Raw genomic sequence first — 10,221 nt, 5'->3', positions numbered from 1 at the left:
TGACCATAGGTCCAGCAAAGTAATATTTTTTCTAGATAACCAACTGTATTGAGAAAATGATAGAAAATGCTTAAGAAAAAGACAAACATGAGGGGGCTGAGCCCCAATGACCCTTATTGCAGAAATACTACGGTTTGTACTTTATTTTCACAAAAAAATAGTTTATCTTTAATTGCACCTTGTGCAGACCAAGAAGCAAATCAATGGCAACTTTGTGATTCTTCCAAAAATCTTAGCAGAAATTCATGTGAGCTTAACAAAAAGGGAAGACAAAATATCACCAGCTGGAGATCCAAGATCTCCCATAGCATGTGACACATGGCATTGTCCTTGCTGTTTATGAACATAAAATTGAGTTCAGATATCTACTATATAAAAAACAACAACATTAGTTACTGTAATTGTTGTATTTAACTATAAACAAACTATTTACTTATGTCAAGGGTTCTCTGACATGATCCTCTAATTAATGTCTAATTCATATGCCAAATTCAGTTTTTATTTCTCTTTGTGTCATTACAGGCCTCCCTTCTGCTTGCATTTTGTACATTCAGAAGCAGGCTGAAGTAAATGCATGGACTTGATACTGTAATCTATTATACCAAATGGATATGTCATTTATTACTGTCAAAGATTTTAGAACAAATAATTCATTTTATAATTTTTTTTATGTGAAGAATACATTTTCTTCATAACAAGCTGTGTGACAGAACAATAGTTGGTGTTGGTGCCTCAAGGAGCCAACTCCCCAAGTTTGACTCCTGCTATGACTTGATGCATGTTCTCATTGTGTGTTGATGGGTTTTACATCCACAATCCCAAAGACATTCAAGTTAGATTGAATGTCAGCTTTAAATCGGCCCCATTGTGAGTGTATGTATGCATTAGTGGACCCACTGGCACATTATCCATATGTTTCCTGTCATATGCCTAAGGTTGCCAATATAGACTAAGGTTCCAGAAAGACTGATGGGACTTTTTTAATACGGTAATTCTTGTAATTGTTTCAAAACAGATTCATGTCAACATAATAATGTGTGCTAAACAGAACCGACTTATTTAGCTCCATGCACCTGTGAGAGCATATTCTTCATAAATACAGCATGGTTTGGAAAATGTATTAATTTAAAACATATCTACCTTTTTGTGCTTAATTCTTTAGAAATGGAAAGAAGGTTCTAGGACTGAAGGAAATAGTGGTGCAATGGCTACTGCAATTCCTTGTGCCTCAGACATGTAGGTTTCAATCCATGCTAGGTTATGTCTGTTTGGTGGCAATGCTCTGTCTGTGTCTATTTTCATATTTTCTCCCACACCTGACAAAACTACAAGTTATGTTGCTTCAGATTGCATAAATATCATTTATCAGAATTCATCCCTTGAATAATATATTTTTTGCAACAGAAAAGCAGCAGCATTCTAGGCAGAGTTTGCAAACCCCTGATCTATCTGTTAAAAAGTTAACATTCAAAGAGTGTACATTCAACAATCAATTATACCTGTAAAACAGCAATGGTTCTTGTCTTCTGTTAATTAACCTTCAAAAGTAAAACGTTTTTGAGGAGAGAACCGCTGCGACTGAAGGAGGTCACCTTTGTAACTGTGTAACTGCCAATCTCGTTCTATTTTCTAGCATGCTGTTTATTTCGATCATCCATCCTTTTTCCAATGTGCGTCTAAGTTGCCTATCATGAAAGCCCTGAGCATATAGATTAATCAGGTCTGACCCACATATAAACATTTTTTTAAGTGGGAGGAAACCCTACGGGGCTAAGAAGCAAACTCACAATCCCATTCAAACATAGAACTCTGTTGCAGAAAAGCCGATTGCTGTACCACCTTGTACAACTGTTATGCCTATAATTATATTGTGATTGGCAAGTAATTTTAATCCTCATATATACTGTATATCCACTCATTTTAATGCAAAAATCGCTTTTAATGTTATACTTCTGAAATGTTACCAGTGGTAAACACTTTTGCATTACTTGTTGCTGTTCGTACAAGGAAACAGTAGGTCTCTGTCTGAAAAAATCTGCCATATTTGTCTGCCCACTCACGTGTAGGAGCCTACCACAATACTCCTTTTGTGTTCCATTGGCAAATCAAGTTTGACTGGGCCTTCCTCTAAATATTTTTTTGACGTTGTTTTCTTCCTTCTTTTAGATGTAACTGAAAGAAGTTGTAGTATAAGCGCAAACAGGATAACTAGTTCGGAATTCGATTGAACATGTAGCCAATAGGGGCGAAAGGGAGCGCGCCGCTTCAACCAATCGTCAAATAAAACAAAGGACCTGTAAATCAAAACATCGGACAGGTGAAGCAGCAACCAATAAGAAGTGAGCTCCGAGCGCGACCGCGGCATCCAATAAGGACAGAGGTGGGGGTGTCACTGACCAATCAGATCTCCAGGTTGGTGCTGTGACCGCCCGCGATGGCCGTCTGAGTGAGTGTTTCACGGACAGAGGAGTCCCCGTCAAAACAGGAGAAATTCAGGTAAGTTTGCTATCTCTTTCTGCAAAGGAATGGTATCGAATGGAAATCGGAACAAATAACCAAATAACTTTGTGTTGTGGTAGAGACGTGTAAAAGTTTCAAAAAGAGTACAATCGCAGGCCAGAACTTTACGAAAATCAGTGTTCTTGGGAGATTACTTTCTAAGTGGTCTCGAAAGCTGGAGCGATTTATTTACTACATACGTTTCCATTTTGCTGTGTTTTTCGAGGCGCTGCTGTTGAAAAATTTAAGTGCGGGTGGTTGTGCTCGAGTTGGGGCCGGTCCAGATAAAAGTTATGTCTATATAACACGGTTCTATAAATCTGGGTAAAATTTTATATGTCGGGGATAAGCGGCTAGGCGTTGAAGACAGAATGAACTAATTGGGTTTGGCAGTGCTGCAGCACAGAAAGAGCTAAGAAAAGACGAGAGAGTTAGGGAGAGAACGAGTGAGTCAGTTACTTTTATTCATAGTTTTGCAAATTAAGGGTGGGGGTGGTTGGAATACTAGACGTTCACGGAGCCGGTTATACATTCTTTTACTAGAGGTTGAGAGAGAGAGAGAGAGCGCGAGCAAGCAAGCGCAGTATGAGCTGGATTCTCAGCTACTGAACCGGAGTTTGATCTGTTGCCAGCTGTACTGTAGCTCGGTTACTCCGGAGCAACCCCCCAGCAGGTGTTCTGGCCTCGACCGTTACCGGCTGTCATTTATGTCCATTTGTTGAGATTTCGAATTGTATAGCCAGACTATGTTATCTTTTTATAGGTTCAAATTTGTCAAAACTGTTAAGTCAATGAATGTCCCATAACGATCCCCTTTGGCACAGTAGTATTAGTTGTAGTAAACAAAATTAATAAGTCATTTTAGTCAAAAAGATACTTGATTTGAATCTCTTTGGTGATGTGCTGTTTTTCCTTGAGTGAAACGTCCTGTCCCTACACCCTCTGGTGAGTTAGTCCATTAAAAAGAGTGAGTCAGCATTGGAGAATTTAAATCCTTTCAGCTATGGTACAGAGGTCAACATAAGGCTTTGGCTGGTTAAAATCTTAAATTCCCTATCAAGCCCGCTTAAAGTTTTGCCCCACAACTGTCCGCCTGTCTGTAAGGTGACTGATGATGAAGTGTTTATTTTTGGTGACGTGCAGGCGATGTTTTATTAAGAGTTTTTCTAGATGTTAGGTCTGAGCATTTTCATAGGATACAGTTGTCACAGAGATCAAGAACCGTTCAGAAAAGAGACCTTTCTGGGTCAAAGTAGTATATGGGGATAAGCAAGAGAGGTAATGGTTGAAGAATGCAATAAGGCAAACACCTTACTAATCTGTTTATGTAAATGAGGCTGGAATATTTTTCAAGTACAGTAGTTCAAAAATTTAATTTAAAAAATTACAGTTAAATGTTGATGAAATTGAGTGTGATGTTAAACCAATCTTATTTTGCTTTCCAAAACGTTTTTGCCTAGTAAAATATTCCAAAATCGGTGAATTTCTGCCTATACAGGTTAAGTGATGGGTGAGATTGAAGGCTCCTACCGTGTTCTGCAGACACCTGGGAGTCGTTTAGGGGTCCATCCTACCACTGGAGTTAGTACTCTTGAGCCTGGACAAAGTCTTTCTAACACAATGACCACTTCATCCCACTCTCATGGCAAGGGACTGCAGGTCCGAGTAATGGCATTAGATGACACTCAGGAGGAGTATGACATAGAGGTGAGTTTCTGTATGCTTTAGCCTGTGGCACTGAATACATTACAGTATATCACCTGTTAAAAATTAGATTATGGATAGTATCTCTCAGGGGAGTGTTTCAATTTGAAGTTCTATTTCACATCTGCTTCATCATGTCACTCTGAACAAGCTGCTTATTTTGGATCCAAGATATTATGTTGTACTGGTAATCTCAAGAGTTTTGTGGTGGTATAAGCCTGAAAATGTGGAAATATTTTCTGTTCTCCCTAAATAGACAACTTGTATTGCTAACGTACAGTAATCTATGGTCTTGGGTAACTGTGAGGAGCTCAGGAATACATAAGACAGATGCACATATCTTTTCTAATACACTAGGCCAATGTTTCATGTACTAATCGGGTGTTTTGAAGGGATTGTTGCTATTTTGTTGTAGAATGCAACATGAATAAGTGGCATTCTTTCAGGCTTTTTGTTGCTAAAAGGTATAGGACCATCAGATACACCTGAAAGAGTTTGTTGCCATAGGTATAATAATGAGAAACACTAACTGTTGTGTGTATATGAAAGGTCCTGTTTTAACAACTTACTGCTGTTTTTATAGTATGTTTCTGTTGTTTTTACTCTGCACTTTTTTTACTTTTTCACTGCAAACAGGGCTACAAAGTCAGTTGCTGAAGCTTTGGAGTTTATTAAAGGCACTTTTTTGAATTGGTTTCTTCCTTATTAGTTGTTCTACTTAATTGAGTAATCTTTTATTCTTAAGTGACACATTACAGCCAGTTTAGCAAAAAGGACTGATCAACGGGTTATTAATGTCTTTCTCTTTCTTTTGGGCGTTTTGTTTTAGTTTTATTCTTTTACTTAGGCATTTCAAATGCTATGTGAAAATGACGTGCTTGAACTTACTACAGCCCCATTTTTAATTAACCATGTCCAGAAAATAACATAACTAATGGTTTTGTTTGCTAAGGGAAAGTATCTTTGTTTTTCAGTTTGTGACTTGCCTCGGAATGCAGTTTGAGATACAGTAAAATGTTTATATTTTAGTGAAAATACAAGGAGAAGAAAAGATATGGAATAAGATATGTATTTGTGTTTTGGCTCCATGAAATTGAATAAGTGGACAATCTTAAAAACCTTGTTTTGCATACAGTGTGAAGTGTAGTATTTGATTGTGTCTTCTTAAATTGTGGTGGCTTTAGGGTTGATTGTAAGAGACCTGTGGGGGTTGTATTTTTATGTTTTATGCATTGATATTGTGTTTTTAGTATTTCGTAGTAAGCACGTGGGGTCATGTTCTGGGTACTTCTTGCATGGAGTTTGCATGTTCTCCTTCTCCCACAGCCCAAATATGTATTGGTTAGGTGGCTTGGTGATGCTGAATTCACTCCGATGTGTATTCATCATGTGTTGGGATGGCATCCTATCCAGGGCTTGTTCTTGCCTTCCACGCAATGCTTATTGGGATAGGCTCTAACATGACCTCCCACCAGATAAGCAGGTTTGGAAAATGGGTGACTAGTTAGCACAGTCACTTGACACTTTGCAAAAGTAATTATCAAGATTGTAATAAATGACAAAAACATTGTTGTTGTGAATAGTTAACTTATAAAGCAATATGTTTTTTGGGCTTAATTTTTGTTATCTTGGCTGTTATGATTCTGAACCCTTAATTGCCTATTTTAGTTTTTATCAGCTTTATTTAATTTTTATTTATTGCCTGTTTTCTTAACCAATAAACCTGCAGCTCTCCAGCTAACATGCTTCCTTTTAATGCTGTGTATATGCACCATAAAGTACCTGTGTTTTTAAAAAAAAAAAAAAATGTTCAGAACTAAATGAGAGGGGAATTTGGGTGGACCATTAGGTTTAAATCTCTTCTGGTCCACTAAACACAAGGGTAGTGTTGTCAGAGAAGGAAACTCATACAGTGCAATTAAAATGTCTTTTAGATGAATGAAAGCACTAACAAGCCAAATAGTTAAATACCAAGTTTCATTATCGGCAAGTACTGTCTTCTAATTAGGAAACTGGCTGGAAGGAAAACCTGCAGCCATCCAGGACTGTGATTGAGGAGACTTTGTACCGCCTCAGGTTTCTATTCAATTTTCAAAACTGAATGTAAAAATAATACTTTTAAAGATTGCAATTAATAGTTATACACAAAATGTGCTGGTCCATGTTTCTTTCATAGTGTGTAATATATGTTTTATTAATCTACCTTGTTTAGCTTGTAACACTATTAAATGCAATAGACAATGAGAACTGAAATGTTGTAGAAAAATATAATATGCATTAGACTGTGATGGTGTGGTTTTTATCATCTAGTAGAATTTATTTGTGTGTGTGTGTGTGTGTGTGTGTGTGTTTGAGGTTCCCTTTTATAACTGGATAGGCAATTCATGTTTATGTTCATTGGAGTGCAGTTGCATTCATTGATAATACTACTGTTTAAATATCAAAAGACTAATCTACAAATTTACAAAACATGATTTATTTGTGGTTTTTCCTTTATGTAGGTTATATTAAAATTTAAAGACATTACATCTCAAAAATGAATATCCTAATTATGTATTGTGTTGCCTAATATTTTGGTGGTAAATACAATTTTGTAGTTCCTGTGCAAAAATGAAGATAGGTTTCAAGATCTGAGAGTTGATGGTCTGTTAGTAAGATCTAGAAAACGTTTTGAAATAAACCTGAGCAAGAATGTGCCATCTTCTTCTATAATACGCTACCGTGGCTGTTGGTTTGTCTGTCCAGGATTTTAAATCACCTGTAGCTTGCAAATTGTTTGATCTATTCACCTGAAATTTTGTACACATATCCTATGTGACGTCTACTATCCGCTTTCGGGGTGATGGTTGACCTCCAAAGTTCCTCTCTTTATTTTATTTTAGAATCGACTCTCAGCAGGGCGGCCGTGTGGCGCATGCATATAGGTGCTGTTCTCATCTCAACTTCGCCGTCACTTCTTCAGATCTTAAATCATTCTCCAGGCAGATTGAAGACTTCAGTGCCAGCTTAAGTGCAAAATTAAGGAAAATGTACTAAGTAATTGCAATCCAAACACTGACTTAATTAGTTTTAACGCGAAAAGATGAAGACGAAAGAAGAGAAGAAGTGGGCTGCTAGGGCAGAGAAAATAAGAGCTGCTCAGGAAGCAGCAAGCGCATCAACCTCTGAACAAACGAATGGTAAACGTACAGCGAAAGAGGATGGGAACTATATGTCAAGTGTATTCACTGCACGTTATTGTGCAGTGTGCCGTTACTGGTATATAATAATAGCTAGACATTATAAAAAAACAAAAGAAATAAAACTTTGGCAAATAATGCTTATGTGTAATAGGAAATTGGGAGATTAAGAGAATTACACAGTTCACATTTGCCTAGTATAGATACTTTTTTTTCTTTTTTTTATGTTTGCCTTGTAATTAGAAATTTTCAAAAAATATTGACCACATTGAGCTTTTCTCATGCTAAAGGGAGGATATGACTCAACTAATGTTTTAGTTATTTTTGTAATATTTACTTATTCAAACAAAGTACATTAAAACTGCAGTGCTTGTAACTTCATTTCTGAATGTGCAGTGTATTTTTATTCGCCTAATCTTGAAGTAGAGCCATGCTTAGTTAATAGAAACCAGATGCGATGATGCATGCTAATCAGTGATCACTGTTCTTTGAGGGTGGCAAACTGTTGTGTATTAGGTTTACTTTTGGCTTACATTAAAACTTGCCTGCAGGTCATTTTATCAACCTGGAAACACTGTGTTGAATGATAATTAACCAAATGCTGTTTTTATCCTTTGTTCATTTCTAATTAAAATAAGTTGTTAAAGGTACATAGAGTTAAGTTTAATTGCTGTATGTGCTAGCAATGTTGCCTCATGGGTCCATCGTCCTGAATTCAAATTCTGGCTTGATTCGATTCTTTTCTTTTCTGTGTGGAGTTTGCATGCATTTTTATCAGGGTATTCCTGTTTTTTTTTTTTTGTTTTTTTTTTCTCTCATATATCTTCATGGACATTTGTGTTAGGATAAGTAGCCAATGTAAATGGGCCCTTATGAGTGTTAGTGCAATAATGAGTTGGTCCTTAAATGGACTGGTGCCATGGATGCCTCCTCCTTTGCACCCATTCCTACTGGCATGGGCTGTGGTACGCTGTATATTCTGTATCATTTAGGGCAGTTGCATCTTGCCTTATTTTTAAAATCTCCAGCTGCAGTGTTTTTTTTTTTTTTCCTTAATTGTTAGGGAAGTATATGAAACCCAGCTAGCAATATAGTCGAAAATGGAGAGTGGAGATGTCCATCTAGAGCATGAACAGCTCAAATCCTGGTCCTCCACATCTATTTAGGTGTTCCGTTACAATTAACAAGGAACTTATAATGAATTAGAGACATATTGAAAATGTATTGTATTATGAACATAAAAACTGAGTCCAGTATTGAAAGATTTATCATGATTGAACCTTTAAACATGAAATCACTTCACTCTCTGGTACACGCAAACTAAAATATTGTTAATGATGTGGTCACCTTATCCTCAACAGAGAAGCAAAATTATAGAATGTTTATATTCAGCTGTGTAGTGTGTTGGTTCAGAACTAAATGTTGCATAGCTAGTTTCTCTGTGTATGTTTTAGTTATCTAATTTTCTTATTTGCATATGTTTTTGAATTTATCATGTAGCTTATATTCGGGCTAGAACTGTTAAATCACCAAAAAAAAATGTAGATTTGAATATTCATATTAAAAATAAGTATATTCAATCATAGGTTAAAAGTCTGATACTGTATGCTTTTTTTTAACTATATCTTCTTTAGTATTTTTACTCTGCTCACAATACATCTCTATAAAGTAAAGTGCTTATGACTTCTGTAGTGGTTTTTATTTATTTTTTAATACATAGGTAAAAACTGCAAATTCTTAATAAATGCATCACTTGAAAACATTGGCCTTCGTAAAAGAGTGGAATTGAAGAGAAAATGGAGCTGGGCACACTGCCTTTTCCTACCTGCAGTGGACTCATGATTATTCAAACATACAAAATACAGTTCTGAATCGTATCCTTCCCTCACAATTTCTGTTGTTAAAACATTCTAAACTGGGAAATATACCTGAGAGACAGTATTTTGCTGTCGGTGTAAATGATTAGTGTAATCGTTAGAAAAATGGAGAAAAGTAAGATTTTGGGGTATAGTGCAAGGATGTGATTTTTTTGAAACATTAGTACAGTCACATTATTCCTTATCAGATGCCATAAGTCATTTAACCAAGCAGTCAAAAAATTAATATATATATATATATATATATATATATTCACTAAGCAGCCGACCATGGCATGCAAGACAGAGACCATGGGATATGCATAACAGAGCCACACCCGCCAACTCGGAGCCCCACCCACTAACTCTAAGACCATGGGATACACACGACAGAGCCCCTCCCGCCAAGTCTAACCCTCCTCCCGCGTCCACCCTCACTCTCGAGGCATGCACACTGCCTGCTCATGTGCCCGCATGCAACACCTCACCAAACACAGCCTCGGTCGCTTTCGTCTCTGCTACAGTCCATATGCACCTCTGAGCCATGTTGACTTTTCATTGTTCTTTTCGGTTCCGGCTGCTTTTCTATATAGTAAGTCAACCACCATGGCACGCAAGACAGAGACCATGGGATAGGGATATGCATGACAAAGCCCCATCCGCCAACTCTAACCCTCCTCCCGCGTCATGGGATATGCACGACAGAGCACTGCCCGCAAACTATTTTGCACGCTGCATACAGCGCTTCCCATCTGCGACAAACGTGCCTCTTGTTAGATGGTTCTGCAGGAACAGGGAAAACCTTTGTCTACAAAAACCTGATTCTATACCATATTAAGAGTATAGTGTTTTTGTTGGCTTGCCCGCCTGCCCTCCCGCCTGACTCTTACCAGCATTCACCGCAATGTACTGGAGTGTAAAACTATCGCAGCTGCTACCTCACAAACAGTCCTTATTCCCTGGATTTCCCTGACCCCATCAGA

General features: G+C 37.3%; 1 protein-coding gene across 4 annotated transcripts in view; it reads left to right on the top strand.

Moving 5' to 3' along the window:
* The first annotated feature begins 2,415 nt into the window (after positions 1 to 2,415).
* farp2 (FERM, RhoGEF and pleckstrin domain protein 2) overlaps positions 2,416 to 10,221 on the top strand; it is a 219,354-nt gene continuing 211,548 nt past the window's right edge. For all 4 annotated transcript variants that reach the window (XM_039766563.1, XM_039766557.1, XM_039766571.1 and 1 more), the window contains exons 1-2: positions 2,416 to 2,496; positions 3,998 to 4,206. In XM_039766563.1, the coding sequence (XP_039622497.1) occupies positions 4,006 to 4,206 (201 nt within the window). In that variant the 5' untranslated portion in view covers positions 2,416 to 2,496; positions 3,998 to 4,005. The remainder of the gene's footprint in view (positions 2,497 to 3,997; positions 4,207 to 10,221) is intronic.

The sequence above is a fragment of the Polypterus senegalus genome, chromosome 1, assembly GCF_016835505.1.
Source record: "Polypterus senegalus isolate Bchr_013 chromosome 1, ASM1683550v1, whole genome shotgun sequence".
Taxonomy (NCBI): Eukaryota; Metazoa; Chordata; class Cladistia; order Polypteriformes; family Polypteridae; genus Polypterus; species Polypterus senegalus.
This window is presented reverse-complemented; position numbering and strand designations above follow the sequence as displayed.